We start from the raw sequence: 23,508 nt of genomic DNA on the forward strand, positions 1-23,508 counted from the left end.
CAAAGAGATTGAAATAGATTGACTGTGTCCATCTGTCTCACCATGCATCTATCCTTCATCTAGGTTTTCTTTTTTAAAGTGTTAAAGTAGGGATTGACCAGCTATTTTTCTTGATGTGAATTTAAGAATATGCATATTGTTCAAGTGCCTAGTCCTGCAGTTGGCTCCATGTGTGTGGATCCAACTGCAGGATCAGGGCATATGTCTATAAATTGATTTTCAAATCAAAGTAATTGCATTTATGCTTTTAAAATTAAACAAACTGACTGAAAATATTCAGTTTACGGTTTAAAATGATAAAAAAATAGGCAGAATATACCTTACGCCATTTTAATGTATTTATTGGCAGTTTATAGTAAGAGTCTGCACATAACACATACTTTAAAAAGAAACTGTTGGCTTGGCAATTTAATCCCTTTATAAAAGTCTTATTGAATTAGGACACCATTTCATTGATTTTGCAGACAATTGTTTGAATTTTGTTTTAACTTGTTAGCACAGTTTTCATCTCTTTTCCTAAATGATGGCTTTGTTCAGCAAATTGTCTTTAATATTTAGTATTTAATTATCTGAGATAAAGTATTGTTCTATTAAAATACTTCGTGGAAGACTGCTCCTCTTGAATTACAGAAGATATTTGCTTTGAGAATTTATCCCCTCCCCCTGTGCATATGGTATGTTGTTTTGCTACTTGGGCTGAATCTGAACATTAATATGTAGTGCGCCTTGCGTATTCCTACATTACTAGGATGCCATTCTAATAGAAAACTGTTTTTTCATTGTCAGAGAAAACGGACATCAGAGGCTTTTGAACAACATTAGATATTTACTTTTTTTCTCTCTTACTTCCACCCCTAGCCCATTTCTCTCTTTCTTTCTCTGGGTATTTTTACTGGAAATCTTACTGAAATGCTATTGCAAACTTAGAAATTCTTTATTAAAATTGCCAAATACACATCTACTGTTCTGTTCTAAGATAATATGTTCCAAGATGTATGTCTAATTTTAAAAAATAATATTAATCATAAGACAATATTTATCTGCCCAAGGAATTTTATGCAAACTGAAGATTTGGTTCTTCTTCAAGTAATGTCCCTATAGATGCTCCACTTCAGATGCATGTACACCCCATGTGCTTTTGATCAGAGACCTTCAATAGCAGTGTCCATTTGGCCTGCACAAGGGTCCCGTACCTCCTGATGCACCACATCAAGGCTATATAGGTCTGTGCAAGAGAACCACCCTCAGTTCCTTCTCAACTGTCTTGGTCTGAGACAGACCCTGAGCGTGTCTGCCTCAAGTGTGCCTCAGCTAAAAGAATTTTTCCTAATTGCTAGTTTAGTTCAGTTGAGTTTGTTAGTTAGATTAGATTAGTTTAGTGGTTGAGAGGATCAATTTTGTTCCTCTCCCCTGCCTCTGGGGTGGGTTGCCGAAATGCACCACCTCGGATACACAGTGTACCCCTATCTCAATGACTGGGTCATCGTGGGACTCTCACAGTGGGAAGTCACCTCTGTGATCCTTGCCCTTCGCCCGCTGTTGACATCTCTAGGTATATGCATCAACAAGGACAAGGTGGTGCTGACACCTACACAGAGAATGCACTTGATCAGCATGCGTTTCAACTCCATTGCAGCCAGGGCTTTCCTCATGGCAGACTGCTTCGCAACACTGACATCTACAGACCAACCATGGACCATATGCAGACCAGAGTTGTCCTTCCCCAGACCATGCTATCTTCCCTCACATGGTGGACTGATCCTTCCAAGGTCTTAATCGGCATCCCCTTCGCCCCTCCCATACCACAGGTCACCATCATGACAGATGCCTCCCTTGCAGGTTGGGGAGCCCACCTGGACCACCACACCCAGGGTCTCTGGATGCCAAGGGAGGCCAGAATTAACATAAACATGCTAGAGCTCTGGGCGGTCCGTTTTGTATGTCAGGCCTTTCTCTCACTTGTCCAATCCCTCCACGTTCAACTCCTTTCCAACAACATCACAGCAGTCATGTACGTCAACAAGCAGAGTGGCGCCAAGTCTCTCTCCCTCAGCTCTGAGTCTGTATGCCTCTGGAACTGGTGCATTAAACACCACAGAATGCTTCAAGCCATGTACTTCCCAGGTATCTAGAACTCCCAGGCCGACGCACTCAGCTAGACACTGTACATCAATCACGAGTGAGAGCTACACGACGCTACACTACAGTATTTTTTCGAGCTCTGGGGCACCCCGCAATGGGACCACTTTGCCACTTCCGAGAACAGCAAACTTCCCCTCCATTGTTCCAGAGGAGCGATAGGGGAGGACCAGTAGGGTGACGCTCTCCTCCTCCCCAGACCAGAAACCTTCGCTTTGCCTTCCCTCCCATTCCCTTTCTTCCGCAAGAGCTATGCAAGATTTGCAGACACAGAGCCGCAGCACTACTTGTAGCCTCGTCGGATCTGGTTCATAGACCTCCTTTGACTCTCCACCCGCACACCAATCTGCCTTCGCACACTCCCAGATCTATTTCACACAAGATTGGGGGAGACTCTGGCATCCCAGTCCAAGCCCTCTTCACCTCATGGCCTGGTATTTGGATGGGTGTCAAGGGTAGACCAGGCATGCTCCACCCTGGTGCGACGAATCCTTACTCCGAGCAGGAGAGAATCCACCAGGGCATGCTTCCGAGCGAATCAGTATCTATACCAGTTGTCCTGAACTATCTTCTCACCCTCAAAATGTCCGACATAGCCCTCGCTTCTGTACAGGTGCCCCTAGCAGCAATCAGTACCTTTCTTCCCCCTGTTGACAGCACCTCGGCCTTTACGCACCCCATCTCTGTCCACTTCATGAAGGGTTTACTCAATACTTCCCACCAGTACTGAAGCCCACACCCATATAGGACCTTAATCTCATCCTTTCCGCTCCCACAAAACCATCCTTTGAACTGTTGGCAACATTCTCCCTCTCCCACCTCTTGATGAAAGTGGCATTCCTGGTAGCCATAACTTCAGCCAGGTGGGTCAGTGAGCTGGCAGCTATGATGGCAAATCCCCCCCACACACCACATTCCACAATCACAAAGTGTCCCATCGACTCCATGCTAAATTTTCTCAAAGATCATGTAGGAATTCCAGCTGAACCAGTGCATCCATCTACCTGTTTTCTACCCAAACCACACACTTCCCACACTGACAGGGTCCTACACTCCCTCAATGACTTTCTACCTTCACAGGACTCGACCCTTTCACACATTGCCAAAGTTCTTCATGCCCATTGCCGAACGGTCCAAGGGTCAAGCTTTCTCTTCCTAACCAGTCTCCAAATGGGTATTGGGTTGCATCCAAGAATGCTACAAACAATCTGGTGTACTCTCACCTGCTAGAGTCTACACGAGCACGGGCCACCATATTGGCCTCACTAGCAGATGTGTCCTGGCAAGACATCTGTCAAACAGCTACCGGGCGGTTAGTCCACATCTTCACAACACATGTCCTCAGAACAGCTTTCTCCACGAGTTTCTCCACTCGCTCAAAGATTCAGAAACAATGCTTCACTTGCTGGGCATTTATACCCGTGTTCCCAAGAGGAAGCATCATAGACAGGTATATAGGTCAAGACCAACTCTTCAGCCCGTTTATCATGAACTTCTTAGGAGTCACCATGCAAGAGACAGATGATGTATAGATCTAAGAATCCAGCCTTTGCAACATCCACTGCTGTTTCATGCTCTAACTCCCAGGTAAAGTTTCTTTTGATGGGAATGTTGAGACCTGTGTCCCTTTATTGATGCCTCTCCTGTCCCCTATTAGATGTTTGGAGGCCACCTTACTCAATTTGTCAAAAACTGGACATCCCAAACTACAAACAAATTGTTTTAGATCTTATTCATGGTGACTGTTCCAGTTTCTGACATCCCTTACCCAGTTCCTCTTCAGGGATCACTCTTACAATGAGATTTTACAACAGGAAGTGAACTCCCTGCACCGCAGGGGAGCCATAGAAAAAGTTCCACCTCAACACCACGAGAAAGGATTGTATTCCCCTTACTTCCTGAGTCCCAAGAATAATGGAGGCCAGTTCTCAGTCTGTGTCAGTTAAGTTTATCCAAAAACTAAAATTGCGCATGATCTCCTTGGCATAGATAATTCTCTCGTTAGAGGAGGGCAAATGATTCACGGCTCTTGATATGAAAGATGCATATTTTCATATAGATATTCATCCAGCTCACAGGAGTTTCCTTGGGTTCCTCTTTGATCATGACCATTACCAATTCAGAGTCCTCCCCGTTAGTCTGACCACAGCACTGATGGTGTTTACAACAGTTTTCTAAATTGTGGCTGCTGGGATTAGAAAAGAAGGATTTACAGTCTTCCCATACCTTGATGGCTGGCTTCTCAGAGGCAACTTAGAAAAGGGAAGAAGGGGAATCCGGAGAACTACAGATCGGTCAGCCTCACCTCAGTCCCTGGAAAAATCGTGGAGCAGGTCCTCAAGACATGCATTTTGAAACACTTGGAGGAGAGGAAGGTGATCAGGAACAGTCAACATGGATTCACCAAGGGCAAGTCATGCCTGACCAACCTGATTGCCTTCTATGTTGAGATAACTGGCTCTGTGGATATGGGGAAAGCGGTGGGCGTGATTTACCTTGACTTTAGCGAAGCTTTTGATACAATCTCCCACAGTATCTTGCCAGCAAGCTAAAGAAGTGTGGATTGGATGAATGGAGTATAAAATGGATAGAAATCTAGCTAGATCGTTGGGCTCAATGGGTAGTGATCAACGGCTCGATGTCTAGTTGGCAGCCAGTATCAAGTGGAGTGCCCTAGGGGTCGGTCCTGGGGCCAGTTTTGTTCAATATCTTCATTAATGATCTGGTTGATGGGATGCATTGTGACACTAAGCTGGAGGGAGAGGTAGATACGCTGGAGGGTAGGGATAGGGTCCAGAGTGACCTAGACAAATTGGAGGATTGGGCCAAAAGAAATCTGATGAGGTTCTACAAGGACAAGTGCAGAGTCCTGCACTTAGGACAGAAGAATCCTATGCACTGCTACAGATTGGGGACTGACTGGCTAAGCAGAAGTTCTGCAGAAAAGGACCTGGGGATTACAGTGGACGAGCAGCTGAATATGAGTCAACAGTGTGCCCTTGTTGCCAAGAAGGCTAATGGCATATTGGGCTGTGTCACGGGGTTGGGACTCACCACCTGGCGCCTCCTACTGGTTGTCTCCGGAATTAGCTCTGTCCAGTGGAGCGCCCCCTCCTGGTGGTGTCCCGTCTGTCGTCTTGTCCTCGGTTGGCGTGTCCGGACCCGCGTTGCTCCCAAGCTCGCGGCGTCCTCTTTGTGCCACTGCCCTTCGGCAGTGCCCCTTAGTCCATCCTTGCCCGGGCGGGGGGGCGGTCAATCAGCTGCCTCTCTGCGTCCTGGCCGATGTGGCCAACTGCACCCTCAAAGTCACTCCCCTCTTGGCAGGGGGTTGGTGCAACTCTAGCTGGCCGCTCCGTCGGCCGGGTGCAAGGCAAGGGGGAAAGGGGGGGACCCAGGCCCACCCACTGCTCTGGGTCCCAACTCAAGGACCCTCTAGTGGCAGCCGTCCTGCCCTCCTTCTCTCCCTCCGTCTGTCCACGTCCCTGGGCCACTTCCCCTTCGGCCCCTAGCACCGGCTAGGCCTTTCCCTTCAGGGCCTGCAGCCTGACAGACTCCGGGCTGGAGTTACCCTCTGCTCCCCCGGGCCTGCCCAGCACTGCGCTATCCCGGGTGCTAGTCTCCCAGCCTGGAGACAGACCCTCCCCTGTCGAAGGCCTGGGACAGACTCCCTGCTCCTGTCCTGAGCAGCCTTCTTATAGGGCTGAGCCTGGCCCTGATTGGCTCCCTCCAATCTGGGCCCTGATTGGCTCCCTGTAAGGCCTTCCCTGATTGGCTCCCTGTCTGCGCAGGCCCACTGGCCTGCTGCAGCCCAAATTCAGGGAGTGGGGCAGCCGCCCCACTACAGGCTGCATTCGTAAGAGCATTGCCAGCAGATCGAGGGAAGTGATTATTCTCCTCTATTCAGCACTGGTGAGGCCACATCTGGAGTATTGCATCCAGTTTTGGGCCCCCTACTACAGAAAGGATGTGGACAAATTGGAGAGAGTCCAGCGGAGGGCAACGGAAATGATTAGGGGGCTGGGGCACATGACTTATGAGGAGAGGCTGAGGGAACTGGGGTTATTTAGTCTGCAGAAGAGAAGAGTGAGGGGGATTTGATAGCAGCCTTCAACTATCGTAAAGGGGGGTTCCAAAGAGGGTGGAGCTCGGCTGTTCTCAGTGGTGGCAAATGACAGAACAAGGAGCAATGGTCTCAAGTTGCAGTGGGGGAGATCTAGGTTGGATATTAGGAAAAACTATTTCACTAGGAGAGTGGTGAAGCACTGGAATGGGTTACCTATGGAGGTGGTGGAGTCTCCAGCTTTAGAGTTTTTAAGGCCCGGCTTGACAAAGCTCTGGCTGGGATGATTTAGTTGGGGTTGGTCCTGCTTTGAGCAGAGGATTGGACTAGATGACCTCCTGAGGTCTCTTCCAACCCTAATCTTCTATGATTCTATTACTCCTAAAAAGAGGTCCACAGGGCAACCTGTGTTCTGCTCAGTCTTTTACCTTCCTTAGGTGTCTGCATCAATCACAAAAAATCCATGTTGGTCCACATGAGGTGCATAAACTTCATAAGGGTGACATTAGACTTAACTACACAAGAGCGTATCTACCTCTCAAAAGGTTTCAGGCCACAAGCATTCTCATGCACAAGATCTCTATTAGACCCAGGACATCAGTCAGAACTTGCCTTTCCCTCCTTGGCCACATGACTTCATGCGCCTATGTTACACCGTTTGCCAGGCTACATCTACAATGCCTAAAAGCCTGGCTTCTCAGAGTATTCACCAGAGAAGGGCACCATGAACAAGGTCCCAATTCCGCTCATTCTACTAGGCTCTCTTGTCTGGTAGACACACCAAAACCTGAAGCAACCATCATTACTGATGCCTCCCTTTTGGGTCACAGTGTGCACATGGGAGATCATATGGAACAGATCGTCTGTACCTCTATGAGTTTAGAATGCATATCAGCTTACTAGAACTCAGCGTGATACATTGAGCCTGCAATGCCTTCCTCCCATTCATCCAATCCAAACACTTTCAGATAACGTTGGTCAATATGACAGCACTATCTTATATAAACAAGCAAGGGGGAATGAGATCTCTCTTTGTGCATCACATCACATAACTCCATCAACACTATACTTACCAGGGATGCAAAATTCCCTAGCAGACTGCCCAAGCAGATGTTTTTCCACAAATCACGAATCAGAGTCATGATTTGGTTCTCAGTGACATGTTTGCTCAGTGGGGAATGCCAGCCTGACACCTTTTCACCTCACATGTGAACAGGAAGCTTCCTCAGTATTGCTCCAGAGCATCCCTGGGAAAGACTTGTTCGGAGATGCCCTCATGTTGTGGAAGGGCCACCTGGCATATGCTTTCCCTCTAGTTCCTTTGATACCACATTTTTTCCCTAAGATATGCTGAGATAGAGGGCAGATCTACATCGGCACAGAGAGCTCTGCGTCGGTATATTTACTCCACCTCATTGCACCCGCTGGCTCCATGCTCTACGATCCATCTGTCCATGAATGTGGCCTTTCTGACAGCCATAACTTTGGCCAGAAGAGTCAGTGAACTGGGAGCGATTATGGTCATCTGTCTTGGATGTTTTAGACATAACAAATCCTGCATCTTGGCAGGGGGTTAGACTCGATGACCCTTACAGTCCCTTCTAACCCTATGATTCTATGGTGGGCCCACCATATACTACCTTCTATAAAGAAAAGGTCTTGCTACGTCCCCTCTCCAGATTCATACCTAAGGTAGTTTTTGAGTTTCATAGGAGTCAGGTCATCCACTCCCCTGTACTTTTTCCTAAACCACGTGCCTTGGAAGAGGAGAGAGGACTGCATTCTCTGGACATCCAGAGAGCTTTGGCCTTTTATCTGCAGAGAACAAGGGACATTACAAAGACACCTAAACTATTTTTTCCATAGCGGAACGATCAAGAGGTCAACCTATATCAGTGCAGAGGCTTTTGAAATGAATCTTGGGTTGTATTATGCTTTGTTATCAACTATCTGGCATCCCCCCACCAGAAGGGGTAAAGGCTTATTCCACCAAGAGCAAGCTACTTCAGATTCATCTCTGAGAGAGAGACCCATACGAGATAAAGGAAGGCAGTGTGATGGGGTATACAAACTCCACACTGGTCAACAAGGGGTTAAGGAGCTGGTCTGGGCCTGTAAGGAATGCACAGACTGGAGGAGGAGTTTAAAGGAAGCAGAATAGCTCATTTGGGGGCAGACAAGGGAAGAGCGCAAACCTGCAACTCACAGCTCCTGAGAAGAGCTGAGGGAAGGCAAGATCTCACCCTACAACAACTGCCCAAAGATCTTTCCCTGATAGAAGGGAGAACCTGCTTCAGAAACACCCCTGTCGGGAGACATTCCTCTTTCTCTTGTATGGACTCAGTTTGTTTGTGTTAACTCACCTAGTTTTGTTTATGGACTACCCCAGCAGGGGAGACACCTGGAACTGACCTGGCTGAGGGCCAAGCAACAGGAGGAGGCAGCCGCCACCCTGAGGAAGAGGGAGCTATCACACCATGCACAGCCACAACGAGCTGCCAAACAATGAGCTTGACCCCCTGCACATCTCCTTGCCTCAAATGGTGAATTTTGGACAGTCGTGCAGTGGTAGAAAGTGGCCTAGGGAAGGCAGACTTAAGGCACGTGTGGCTGTCAGACCTTTGATAGTCCTCACAGGGCCCTGGGACAGAGCCCGGTGGAGTGGGTGGGCCCACTTCTCAGTCCTCGCTCCCACCACCTGTTTGACTACAGTTTGTGGCTCTCCCATACACATAGGAACCATCACTCAAAGAAGAAATATAGGTTACTTTCCTGTAACTAGAGGTTCTTCAAGATGTGTGGTCCTTGCCTGTATTCCACTACCTGCCCTCTGTCCCCTCTGCTGTGAATTTGTTACACTGTGGTCAGAATGAAAAACTGGAGAGGCAGAGACCCACACCTCCCTTTTTGCCCTCAGCTGGGAGCATGAGGAGAGCTACAACATACATGCAAGCCAGTGGACACTGCTTATAAGAAATTCAGGACTCAGGTGCCTGAGTATCCACTTGAGGGATACAGGTAGGGACCACACATCTCGATAATCTTCCAGGGTTATTTGGCGTATACAATCCGGTCAAACCGAGCCACAGCATTCTTATCAACAGTGTTCAAGGCATGAAGACCTCCAGGAAGTTGAGTCATTTTATAGTCCTCAATGATGTGTGTCATGGTTTGTGGCTGCCCACATTGACATAGTGGACTGTCTCTAAAACGCCACCGAAATTCCGCTGCAGCACAAATTCCATGTCCAGTACGAAACCAGTTCAGAAGACTCCATTCCCTTTGTGGTAAATCAAACCCGGCTTGACATTGTGTGGGGTCCGAGACAAGATAATTTGTCACTTTCTCTGCATACCATGAAGCTTGCCATGCATCCTCTGCCGTAAATACCTCACCTGGTAAACTTATCCACAATGAGTGACATGAAGGCTGATGACCATGTGGTGGATTAAACAAGTCTTTAATTAAACAGTAGATGTAGCATATCACACAGTTTTGTCACGAGCTTTGCTACACTTTCTTCTCTGCAAACACTGCGCAGAGCAATATTGCAGAGTACTAGTAACCCTGGTAGAGGAGTAGATTTAAGTATGCCTGAAATGATACTCATGGTGGAATTAAGTTGTACGTCGATCATCCTTGTGTGAGACCAGCAAGCCCATACTGGAGCGCAATACTCCATTACTAAATAACAGAGTGCCAAGGCTGAAGCGCATAATGTTTGGGCGTTGGTGCCCCACGTTTTGACCTTAGTCACTGTCTTTGTGGTCATGATATGTAAGAGTTCTATCCAACGTGACACACCTAGATAGACCGGGTGTGAATCATGCTTTATTTGCCGACCATTGAGAACTATGTTCCGCTCTCTGCCCGTTTCTGCATGATGTAAGTGGAAGACACTTGACATAGTCTACTTGGTGTCAGGTGCCACTGCTGACCGTAATCAACCATAGCTGCGTTCAGAACCCTCTCAAGTATGTCAAAGGAGTGTGACTGAGTGCCAAGGCATATGTCGTCTGCATAAACAAACTTGCGAGACCCGGTATATAGTAGGTCATTCCAATATAAGTTGAATAAGGTTGGAGATAATATTGATCCTTGCAGGGGGCCGTTCTTCTGGTGTCTCCAAGAACTTGTTCTATCACCAGTATGCACACGGAAATGGTGATTTCTCAAAAACAGAGCCATTGCACGTACTAACCAACTTGGCATAGTTCTAGACAATTTCACCAAAAGGCCCATGTGCCAAACCATATTTTATGCTGCGGTCAGGTCAAGGAATACTTCCAGTTACAGGTAAGTAAGCTCCATTTTCTTTGTACTGTATTTTGCTTCTTGGTAAGATTTCAGTTTTATTTTCCTTTACAGTAGTTACATAAACTTGTTAACTGCATCTCCCCTTGTGAAATCTCTGGTAATTTGCCATGATATTTACTTGGGACATGTCATTAGCCTTTGGAAACAAGAGACTGTTAAACTTAAGCCTAGCATGTTACCACTGTGTAAGGAAGACCCTACCTTCCTTCACTGTATTTTTAGCACATTGTAGAATTGAGTACCACGTTCACACAAAGCACATTTATGTAGTCTTCTTAGTGTGCATATGCACTCAGTAGAATATATTAATTGGTCTTCCAGTTCACTCTGTCTGGTTTCATAATTATTGGGGGAGAGCGGGGTGAAAGTTAAGACATGCTTCTTAGCAATTCCTTCCGTAGTACTTTGCAATTGCAACAAAAATGGAAGTTGGCCCTACTCTCAATTTCCATACCACTTTTAAGAATGAATTTAGTTTGAAATGGGGGGTGTCCTCATTTTTTGACAATCACACAACATAGAAAATATTAATAGTTGCATCAGTTTTTTAAAATGCATTTACTTGTGCTGTGATTGCAGGCAGGGACTGCTGTTCTGTAACTGGGGGGCTGTATTCATCAGAGCTACATTCTAGCTGTTGCTCTAGGACTCTGCCTATGAGAGGAAATTTTTTGTCCCCTTAACCGTCTTCTTTAGGAGGGCAAGGACCAGGCCTGGGCAACAGAGAAGAGCTATAGATAGCCAGCTGAATTGCCTGGGAAGCATGGGAGTACATTCCTCTGAGCCATCTTCTGATTGACTAGCAGTGAGGGTCTCAAAACTCTCCCCCCATTTCACTCACCAGCCACATACCCTCCCCATGTACATCAGACACACATGTAGGAGCCAGAAGCAAGAGAAAACTGCCTGCTGTTGTCCAGGTAGAGAGCTATATAAGAGTATATGATTTCTTGCTCTAACCAAGAACTGTAATTTTTGGCTGTTACTCCTTTTTTAAACTGCTTGAAAGGAGATATGGGAGACTTTTTAAAAAATTTTAACCCAGATATTCTAATATGTAACTGTTCAATGTCTTTTCTATGTTTGTTTTTTTCTTTCCCCACAAAGGCGGCTTTCTTCACTTATGTGGGAAGTTCGGTACATAGAACATAATACACGCACGTTCAATGAACCAGGAAGCCCTATTGTTAAATCTGCCAAATTCGTTACAGATCTTCTGCTACACTTCATAAAGTGAGTTGATGAACAGATCTAATATTTTTGTTCTATTTTCTAACAATAGATAAAAAGTGACTAGTAGATAATTTTGCATGTTAATGTGAGCCTGCCATCTACTTTACTGAAGGTCAGAAGTGCAAAACATTTATCTTTAGAAAGGGAGAGGGGAAACTCAAGGGCTATGTAAAGAACATTATGTCAATTACTGCAAAATAGGATTCAGTTTAATGCACTGGAGTTTATAAAACAAAACATTTTCAGAAACAAGGAATTGAATAATGACAAATTAGAAATTGAATCTGGACATTAACATCCTAAGGCTTTTTTTTTTCAGGAAATATTTATGTAGAATATCAAGAAATATTTGAAACTTTCTAAAAGCAGAAATATACCAATTACTCTTGAAAAGGAAATTTCAATATTAAATTAATTATGATATATAGTCTGATTTTTCTTTTCCTACATAAGCTTTCTGACAAGTGATAGATTTAGTAGTTTATAGAGGGCATAGATACAAAAATAATCTCTTTAACACAGTATTAAAACGTGGAGCTAATAATTCAATACCTGTAGGAATTTCATTCTAAAACCTTCCCGTTTAGTGTAACTAGAGCTAGTTGGAAAATGGAAATTGTGTTTCATGAAAAATTTGTGTGGTTTATAAAACATTTCATTTTTGATTAAAATTCTAAATAAAATATTTTGAGAATTTTTGATGTAAAAACCTACTTTCAATTTATTTTCTTCCCCCTCCACTCCTTTCTCCAGCGGGAAAAAAAGTAAAGGGAAAGTTTAAAACAAAAAAGTAAGGGAGTGATTTTTCAGTAGTGCAGTCATGGCCTCTTAAACCAGATGGGCCCTTCAGTCTCATACTAAAATTCAGTAGAGAATAGGAATAAGAGTCTTTGTCAGCATTTTATTTGTTTAACAATTTATTAATATACTGTGCCATCTTGATCAGGCCTATCTAGTCATTCTACCTCATTCTACTGAGGGAGTAGATCAAAGAGCATTAGAGAATTGTTAGTGTGCGGCAGAAGGGTCCACACGAACAATTAGTATGCAGCAGGGAAGTGCCAAGTAGATTTACATCCCAGTTTGTCACCAATTAAATGTTTGTGTAGACAAGTCCTTACACACATTGTGTAAGAGCTGTCTCGTCCTTAAATCACAGAAATGCTTACCCAGTTCTTGTTCGTTGTTAGGAGCCACACATAGAGGTATATGTCTATACTGCAGTTAAATAGCCCTTAGCCCGAGCCCGAGTCAGCTGACTTGGGCCATCCACAGGTTTTTAGTTGCAGTGTAGACATACCAATACTCAACCAAAGAGCTCAAATTGGGGCAAGGCACGTGCCTGATAGCACTAGTGAATCAAAGAGTCAACTAGGTAAAACATCCTCCATAAGCCTCTTGCACAAAAGTAACAAAATGGGAGCTGAAGAACAAGATCCTGTACAAATTTCAGTAAAAGATAATGTCTGTAATCCCATATACCCTTTGTGAGGGGAGTCCTGCAGAGGTGCAAATTCTGGAATTTTGATTTGGCCAGCAATGGCAATATAAGCACATGTAGCTGACTCCAAACCAATATCTTGGGGGAGAGAGGCGCATGCCCAAACCCTTCAGCTTGATATTGTGTAATAACCATCCCTTTTTCTGTTTTGGATAGGTTCTTATACCATGCCCACCACCATAGTACATGAGCGCCTTCTAGTAGTACATTAAGCAACATGACTACATATCTGTCATGTGGTGTTTGTTCTCTCATCCTCTCCCTAGACAGAGAAGTGTGTGTAGTAGCATGTGTTGTTTTGGTCAGGTTCTTTTTTTTTTTTTTTTGTCTTGCTGGGCCTGGTCCCACTCAGTCCCTTTTTGTTCCTCATTCAGTTTCATATGGTCGCTCGCTCACTCACTGCTTGCTCTTTGATTTCCAGGCCTCTGCTTCTGTAACTGGGGGCTCATTACTCCCTCCCAGCGCTAGGCTGGCAGCTGCCTCCCTTTGGGAGAGGAGCTGCTACGTCTACAGTCACAGCACAGTCTTCCCACCCTGAATATATCAGGCTCCCCACAGCCAAAAGAAGAGGATTGGGGTTGGGGCAGTGACCAGGTACTTTGCAGTGGGAGTTCAGCAAGATAAATCCTCGGGTACCAGTAAGGGGTAGTAGGATCCCCTCTATCCTGGGTTGGAGAAGCTTCTCTGCTGCCTGGCAGGGAGGAGGGCATCTCTCTCACACAAAATTGAGTTGCTGTTGGTGCTGAGGCCGCCACTACCCAAAGCCTCTGCATCTCCTCTTCCTGACACCAGACTTATTAATACACACACATTCTATGTTGTGTATCGGTTAAAGGTCAGTCTATACATTATATTCCTAACACAAAAGCAAGGAAATTGTTTTAAGACGTCAGCAATATATACCCCCTGCTCCTCCATCCACAGAGACACCACCCCTTATTACTAGAATAACCACTACACAATGTTAACTCTACCCGACTAGGCGTGCCAGCCTTCCAAACTCACTGCCACTACTACCAGAAACAAGCCAAGCTTCTCTTTTTTCCTTTTCTCCACCTATCCCTTGTGTGCAGTTCTGGAAAGTCTCACAAACTCCTGTTTGGGGATGGCAGTGTAGAAAAGCTGGCATCCAAGCTGGTTCAGGCCTGAATGGTTTCACAACGAATCCTGGTCTTTGACAGAATTACTGGTCTTTGTCAAAGATCCTCTTTTCCAATACAACACAAATGCCCCTACATTAGCAAAAGCCATTCCCCATGTACCATTTGCAGATGCAGGGAACATTACTGGAGATGTATGACAAAAGGGAGTGTTGTATTCCTTTCTTAAAGTGTTTAAAAAGGCTTACACATACCTCATCAGAGAATGGAGGTAGCAAACATACTTCATGTTTTCCATCTGTTAACTGCTGGGCATAAGGATTTGGTTATGAATAACATAATTAATATTTTTCTTTTATTAATAAAATAATTGCATAACCTCAGAGGGACCCCCAGACTTTCACTGTGCATTCATTTCTGACTTTGTACAGTATATTGTTGAAACTGGAGAGGCCCAAAAAATTGAGAGACTCAGAATGTGAATTGTCTTAAGGCTAATTTTCAACTGGTTGAACTCAAATTAATTAACAGATTTACTTGAAAATTACCAGAAAATTGATAAAATATCCAAAACCAGTAAATCGGTGTGTTTTTAGGATTGGGAGGTTTTTTTGATAGCATTCCATGTATTTCTTATTTTTTTACTCAGGTTATGCGCTGAAACTTTGGGGCAGACACATTGTGCATTACATATACAATAAAGGTTGAATTCCAGCTTTAAAATATAATATAGAACACAGTGTTAACGATAGCATCACTACTACTCCTCAATAATCCTTTGAGGAAAAATAAACAAATGAAGGTCTTTCATTAGATAAGGATCTAGTCTTACTTTTTATAAGCATCAATTATCATATTAAAATCATTAGAACACAAGGCTCTAGTATGACAGTTTTTCTTCTCAATGTTACCCTTCCTGTTGATCTTCAAAACACAATTGTTTCAAGGAGAGTTCAGAAAAGCTGCAGTAGTCCTATATTTGTTTGAGAAAGTCGTCATATATGTTCAAAGCTGTATTAGTTATCTGCGAGTGGGCAAATAATACTTAATGTGATATATAACAGAATGTTCATTAGCAAATGAATATTTAAATAATTTGAAAAGAAAACATCTACAGATTTATTTATCTAGTAAGCCATAATGGCTCATAAGGAGATGATCTAGCGCAGCAGTTCTCAAACTATGGGTTGGGATCCCAAAGTGGGTAAGGACCCCATTTTAATGGGGTCACCAGGGCTGGTGTTAGACTTGCTGGGGCCCATGGCTGAAACACAAGCCCCACCACCCAGGGCCGAAGCCCAAGCCTAAGGGCTTCAGCCCTGGGCGACGAAGCTCAGGCATCACCTTCAGCTCTGAGCAATGGGACTCAGGTTACAGGCTTCCTGCTTGAGGCTGAAGCCCGAGGGCTTCAGCTATGGCCCCTCCCACCCTGGGCGGCAGGACTCAGGTCGGCTTAGGCTTCAGTCCCCACCTCCTGGAGTCGTGTAGTAATTTTTGTTGTCAGAAGGGGGTCGCGGTGCAATGAAGTTTGGGAACCGCTGTTTGATATGCATTTCTTAATATTTCCTCAGTGTATATGCATTTCCTGGAGTCACTGAAACTTATCATTTGTGACTTTGACGTAGGATGTATACTCTGTAGTGAAGAGCATCAAATATTTTAAAGTTATTGCACGTGTGTAGCAACTTGCCTGGAAACATCAAAGTTTTTGTTTATTTTGTTTTCAAAATAGTAAAGGTGATGTGTAAATTAATTCCAGTTTATAAATCAGTGTTTTAAGCTGCATAGTAAAGGAGCAATAAAATAGCCAAAAACAGTAAATCTGTGTGTTTTTAGGATTGGGAGGTTTTTTTGGTAGCATTCCATGTATTTCTTATTTTTTTTAATCCATTGTTCCTACATGCTTTTTTGTTGACTAAGGTCTGATCTAAACACAAAAGTTGCCCTGGTTTAACTAAAGATACCTTTTTAAAAAACTGATTTAGGTAAGCTAGTGCAAAACACCATGTGGACATTCTTATTTTGGTTTAATAATAGCTTGTATTGTTTTAGTTTGTGCCCATTGAAACATACCTTTAAATCAGCCATTGCAGCGTCTTTGTGTAGACTAGGTCTGAGTCTGTAAGTTATATAATCACTGACCTTAAAAAGCAGAACATCTCAAAGATGATGTGATTGTCCTTTACTACTCTTGGCTCTATGCTATTAACATTTTTATCAGTGACTTGGAAGAAAACATAAAATCATTACCAATAAAGTTTGCAGATTACACAAAGATTGGGGAAGCGGTAAACAATCAAAAAAGGACAGGTCACTGATACAGAGCAATCTGGATTGTTTAGTAAGATGGGTGCAAGTGATCAATATGTATTTTAATACTGTTAAATGTAAATGCATACATCTGGGAACAAAGAATGAAGGCCATATGTATAGGATGGGGGACTCTATCCTGGGAAGCAGTGACTCTGAAAAAGACTTGGAAGTCATGGTGACATCAGCTGAGCATGAGCTCTCAGAGCAAGGCTCTGGCCAAAAGGGCTAATGCAATCCTTGGATGCATAAAAAGAGGGGAACCTTGAGTAGGAGTAGGGAGGTTATGTTATCTCTGTATTTGGCACTGGAGCGATTGCTGCTGGATTTTTGTGTCCATTTCTACTGTCCACAATTCAAGAAGGAAGTTGATAAATTGGAGAGGTTTCATAGAAGAGCCACAAGAATGATTAAAGGATTAGAAAACATTCCTTATAGTGGTAGACTAAAGGAGCACAATCCATTTATCTTAACAAAGACAAGATAAAGGGGTGACTTGATCATAGTCTGTAGGCTATAATACAGTCTGTATTATTTGTTCCCCATACCTATGTGGGGAACAAATATTTGATAATGTGCCCTTCAATCTAGCAGACAAAACTCCTATGGCTGGAAGTTGAAGTTAAACAAATTCCAACTAGAAATAAGGCGCAAATATAGCAATGAGCGTTATTAGCTATTGGAACAACTTACTTAGGGTCATAGTGGATTCTCCATCAGTCACAGTTTTTAAATCAAGATTGTTTGTTTTGCTACAAGATACACTCAAGTTCAAACAGAAACTCATTCAGGGAAGTTCTCTGACTTGTGTTATGCAGGAGGTCAGGCTAGTTGATCACAATGATCCCTTTTCTTTTTTTCTGTGAATCTCAACTGCTGCTCTCAACAGCATCCTATGGATTGATCAGATGGTCTCTAATGCAGAATTGCTTAGTATACACCCCTGTGGGTGATAGTTTGCGTTGTTACATAGTAACACAGTCAATATTTTGGGGGAAATTTCCTCTCATTTAAGGTAACTACTTTAGTATAATGCCTTGCCAAATTATTCAAGATCCCCAAACCAGTAATTCATTTTCGTTGAACTAAATCATACAACGTACTAAACAGTAACAAATATTAGTACAACACACTTCGAACAGCAATGTTAGGGGAAAAAAGTTGTTTAATTACAAATAATGTCTCACATTACCAAGACTAATATATATTAACCTTTTTTTTTTTTCAAATTAATATAATTTTAGGTTATGGTGAAAGGTTTTGTATTCTAAGAGGTTAAATCCAAAAATAATGTATTTGGGATAAAGTCTAGAATTTTTATAACTGATTATATTATGCTGAAGGAGTGACATTTTTCATTTAAAAATATCTGTTACTGTAAAATAATTAGCCTTGGCAGGATTAGATTTTTATCGGTAAATGTTGACTTCACCGTACATACACACACACGCCAACAAAAAATATTTCCATTGATGATAACTAAAATTTACAACTCAGCAAAGTAAGAAAAATGCTTCTTGATAACTTACTAGATTTTGATATAAGGATAGTTACTTCATGTATTCTGACGTGATGTTAACTTGCGTTTCAACGGTTATAAAGTTTTAAGTTTTTGAATCTCAACATCTACTATCAATGAATAATTGTCTGATCTCCCTATAATTTTCTGTAACTGTAAAAATCTAAATTGATAAAAATTGAAAAAAAATGCTTAAAATTAAACATCGATATTAGCTATCTAATTTAAAAAATCAAATTATGCCAACCCTAAAAATAATCTGTTAATTTTTCATATATTTTAAGAAATTTAGATAATCAGATTTTTGGAGGTTCCTTACAAATTCCAATGTAATAAACTAACTTTCTTATTGTTATATTTCTGATAAGAATTCCTATGGTATTAATCAGTATTTCTGTAGTCATGATTGCGTATGACTTGAAAAAATTTGTTCCACCTCTAAAAACAAGTTGATAATATACAACGGGACACAAATATACACCCTATTAACATACAATATTTCTTGCTGTGCAGAGACCAAGCTTGCTATGATATAATTCCATTATATAATACAATGAAGAAGAAAGTCTTGTCTGACTCTGATGAGGTAAGCTAACAAAATACCACACGCATGTCGAAATTCCACTTTGATTTTTTTTATTCCTTTTGAAAAACAATTGTTTAATGTGAAAATAGCTAAGAGTAACCACAGTATGATGGCTTAGTACTCTGCACTGGTGTTCAAGAGAAATGGGGTTTTACTACCTGCTGCAGCTTCCTGCTGCAAAGGCAGTATATTCAGCCCATTGTGAGAGGATAGAGAGTGCCCTGTGCCACCCAAATGCAGTCCTTCTAACCAGTTGAGGAACAGTGGGTGAAATTCCCCCCACCCTCCAATCCAATGGTACATAAATTTTGTGCACACTGTCTGTATGGGGGTGAATTTCACTCCACATTTACAAACTCAGAGAAGTCCTAAACTGCTAAAATTATATATATATGGTGGTCATCATGTTTCAGAAATTTGAGGGTTAGGGAGGAAAATGTGATGAAAAAAGTAGGAAGGGGTCTCAGGGTTCTTATGTGGAGCACCTTCCAAAGGGACAGAGAGAGACCTACAAAGAACTGGAAGTATAAATACAGTATGTAAGGAAACAATTTCTCAAATGTGTTTAAATTTTAATGTTGTACGACTCATTTTTTTTTTTTGCTCAAAGGAAGAAGAGAAAGATACAAACGTGCCAGGGACGTCCACTAGAAAAAGGAAGGTAATATTTTCCCTTACTTTGCTTCAGTGATTTATACCACTCTGAATAGTTCCAAAAAAGGATTATACAAGAAACATTAAAAACTGAAATGCTCTATGGTGGCATAATCCAGTCTTTAAAATATTATGTATCTTCCCCCGTGAGTCAACTTTAACAGTAGTAGTTTCTTTATTAGCTGTAATGTTAAAAACATTTTTACCTGTTCCATTATGTGTTACTGGTTTGCTAATAATGATTCACACCTTAATTATTTTCATTATTACCCACTTTGCTCTTTAATTTGTGAAAACAGCTAGGCTGATTAATGTATAATAGTCACTATTGCCATTTCAGGATCATCAACCCAAGCGGAGGCTGCGCAACAGAGCACAGTCATATGATGTTCAGGCATGGAAAAGACAATGCCAGGAGTTGTTAAATCTTATTTTTCAGTGTGAGGACTCTGAACCTTTTCGCCAACCAGTGGATCTCCTAGAATATCCAGTGAGTATTTTAGTGGGGGCAAGACTGGTCATAGTTTGCATACTTGGGATGAGAGGGAGTTGCAGCTATCTTTTTCAACAGTTTTTTTTATCAAAATCACTGTAGTGGCGTTAGTCTCATCTAGGCAACCTGACTCAATTCCTGAGCCTTTGGTCAACTGGAGTAATCAGGATAAACTTAATAATTTGAAGGTAGCTCATGATCATGCACGCATGCTTCTGTGATAATTATATACCGTATATATTCAGTCATAGGCCAAATATTTTTGGTAAAAAAGTGACGCATCAAGCAGGGGTTGGCTTATAGATTCATAGACTCTAGGACTGGAAGGGACCTCGAGAGGTCATCAAATCCAGTCCCCTGCCCTCGTGGCAGGACCAATACTGTCTAGACCATCCCTGATAGACATTTATCTAACCTACTCTTAAATATCTCCAGATATAAACGGGTCTACACCAAAATTTGATGATTTTAAACTCTATGGAATAATTGAATTGAATATCTAATACATTGTCGTTTTGTTTACCTGGAGCGTCTGCAGGTATGGAGCCCCGCAGCTCCCTGTGGCCGTGGTTCGCCATTCCCAGCCAATGGGAGCTGCGGGAAGTGCAAGTAAACAAAACGTCCCGACCCGCCAGCAGCTTACCCTGATGGACGGGAGCCAAAGTTTGCCAACCCCTGAAATATATGGTCAGCTTATGAAAGGGTCGTACAGTTTTTGCTATTTTTACCTAACCATCTTGGGGGGTTGGCTTATAAACAGGCTAATGAACGAGTATATATGGTAGTTAGATTTTTACCAAAGCAAAATGGTTATTTTTTGGCATTTTTTTACATGCCAATATTTTAATTATAGGCAGAGTTGGCAGCTGTGCTTATGAGACCCTGTTTTCAGTAGCTTATAACCTAGCCAAACTCTAACTGTTGGGGCTAGAATTTCCATATCAGTTGTCTGCCTTAGGCTGAATGACTTCTGTAAGTTTCAGCAAAAAAACCCAAACATTTGGTTATTTCTGAGAACAAGCTGTGGGAAAAATACAAAATTTGGCAGGTGATAATCCTGGTGTCAAGGATGTGCCTTGTGTTGTCGTTGTGAAAATCCATCCAAGTTTGGTCATATTATAAACTTCTGAAAATCGCAGTGTGCACATACTCAGTAGAGGTTTGTTAGAGACAGGTAGCATTATATTCCAAAGATATTGTCTGCACTGAGCATGCTGCATCCCCTCATGGCTCCTGCCTACTGAACATACACTGTCCCCACAAAGTGACTAAGCATGCTTAATCCCAGTACTGCTGGGAAGGAAGGGGGATGAGCAGGACTTTTCTTGAAATTTCTCATCCTGGCTGCTGGGGACCATTGTGGTGCCTGCCTGGCACCAGATCTGAGAGCAGAGACTCTGTCCCCTGTTCTCTGTTCTTCCACTGCTGAAGCACAGGAAATGTGGTGGAGGAGGAGAAAGCAGCCTGACTTGTTCAAATGCAGTTGAGCAAGAAGGATGGACAGTTTGAGACAGACAGATGCAGGCAGGGGCAGTAAGAACAGTGAAACACACTAGCAAGTTGTGTGTTTCCTGTCCCTTAAGTGCCTGATCAACCAAGAGGATAGCCTGCTACTGCTGCTCCTAATACCCGATTAACTTGAGTGGTGGAGGTCTGTGCTTTGGATCTAATGGTCCAAATCCTGCTGATGACGTATGTGACAGTCACTACGGTTCAATATGATGGGTCTTCATTTTTATTTCAGTTTGCTTTTTTAAAAAAACGTAGCAATTTACACTAAAACAAAACTAGGTCACACACTTCCCCTCCTCAGAGATGTGTAGTAAATGAGGCAGGGACTGCAGGTAGAGAAAGGATAGGTATCATGGTTAATGCAGTTGAATTAGAACGCTGGAGTACTAGATTCTATCCCTGCCTCTTCCACAAAGTTCCTATGTGATGCTGGGCAAGTCACTTAAACCAGACTTTTCAGAGCTGACTACCAACTGTGTGCGCCTCATTTTCTGGCTCCCCAATTTGAGACATCAGGAGCTTGATTTGCAGAAGTGCTGAGCACTTACTATTGTTACGGGGATCAATAATAGCTATGCTCAGAATGTATAAAGTACTATAAAAATGCTAAGTACTCTGAAAAAACTCAGACCCTAGACATCTCAAATTAGGCACCCAAATTTAGTGCTTCAGTTCCCTGTAAAATAACAATATCATCATCATATCTCCAAATGGTTTTGTAAAGAATAATTCATTAAAGTTTGTGAATCACTTAAATACTATAGTGATGAGTGTTATAGAAAAGTTTGTGGGGAAATTAATAATTCTGTACTCAGTGTAGAATTTGGATGGTGTACAGTCAATAACGTGTAGGCTACAATTGAATTACGAGAATTAAAAAAGCCAGAATAACTGCTCATTGACTGAACAATATCCCTCCTGTGCACTGAGTGAGGAGAGGTCCAGTAGAAAAATTAGTATGTGATCATGTAATTAAAGACTGTGTCATAATGCATATGCACAAGGGGGACGAGCTTAATTCTGGCACTTCCTGACTTTTGAGTGCTTGACCCTGCAACACTAATGTCCTTTAATATAGTTTTCTTCTGTGTAATAATAGTATTTTAGGTGTTTTCTCCTCTGTATAGCTATATTTTTTACCATAGCCTCTGCCTGAATAATCCAACAGTCAGTCATGTTTCCTCTTCTCTCCAGGTTGTTAATTTGATAAGATGTTCTTTCACATTTTCCTTCTTAAGTTGTTACTGGATAAAATAGTCAGTGAGAATACTGCTCTCTGTTTGCATGAGAGTTCTATAGAAGGGAGTAATTTAGCTTCAAATGCAATGGTACCCAAATTGTGGGGTGCGCCCATTTATGGACGTGCAGAGGAACATTCGGAGGGGGGAGTGGTGGGGAGGGGCAGCAGGGACCAGGTCAGCCCCCACCGGGGGCAGGGCGGGAGCGTCATGCTTCCAGCCCTGTTCCACCCCTTAAATTTGTGTGGCCTTCATTTTGGAGGCTAGTAGGACTTTTCAAGGATCAACTGTAGCCTAGCACCATCATCCAAATTATTTTTTATTCAAATTCATTTTTTAAAAGCAACTGTGCTGAAATTCTAGGTGCTTTTGATAAACTTTGGGAGTTGTTGGGCCATCCAGGGAAAAAATTTAGGGGGAGAGATACAAATGCCCACCTTTTGTTCATAACTGCCTTAAATTAGAATTGAAATTGTTCTCTTTCTACTGCTTCCAGTGAGGCTGATGCACATCCATATCTTAGATATCAGAAGGGGTATGAAATTTACTAAAATAGAGCTCTTAATTTTCTTGTTGTTGAAGTTGTTCATTTACCAAATAGAGTTGACTTTGTATCAATGTTGCTTAAAATGCTCAAGTTTAAGGTCAACTCTGCCAGGAGCAACATTGCCTCTTTCAGATCAGAAGGCAGTGCTTCCCTAGAATAGATCTTAAAAGATGTTTTTGTGGTCTTCCATGCAGACTTTTAAAGTTGACATAGAATTGGGCAAAGCTATTCTAATTGACAAGTAATTTTGTCCTACTGAATGAGAGATGCTGGGTCCAACAAAAATAATTTCTGTTACA

General features: G+C 42.5%; 1 protein-coding gene across 2 annotated transcripts in view; it reads left to right on the forward strand.

The window, feature by feature from the left end:
- Window positions 1-23,508, forward strand: part of PHIP (pleckstrin homology domain interacting protein) — a 341,807-nt gene that overhangs the window by 311,181 nt on the left and 7,118 nt on the right. For both annotated transcript variants that reach the window (XM_024194657.3, XM_024194658.3), the window contains exons 32-35: window positions 11,624-11,749; window positions 18,693-18,765; window positions 19,376-19,426; window positions 19,760-19,909. In XM_024194657.3, the coding sequence (XP_024050425.2) occupies window positions 11,624-11,749; window positions 18,693-18,765; window positions 19,376-19,426; window positions 19,760-19,909 (400 nt within the window). The remainder of the gene's footprint in view (window positions 1-11,623; window positions 11,750-18,692; window positions 18,766-19,375; window positions 19,427-19,759; window positions 19,910-23,508) is intronic.

Source organism: Terrapene carolina, unplaced genomic scaffold (genome assembly GCF_002925995.2).
Source record: "Terrapene carolina triunguis isolate 2854851 unplaced genomic scaffold, T_m_triunguis-2.0 Scaffold42, whole genome shotgun sequence".
Taxonomy (NCBI): Eukaryota; Metazoa; Chordata; order Testudines; family Emydidae; genus Terrapene; species Terrapene triunguis.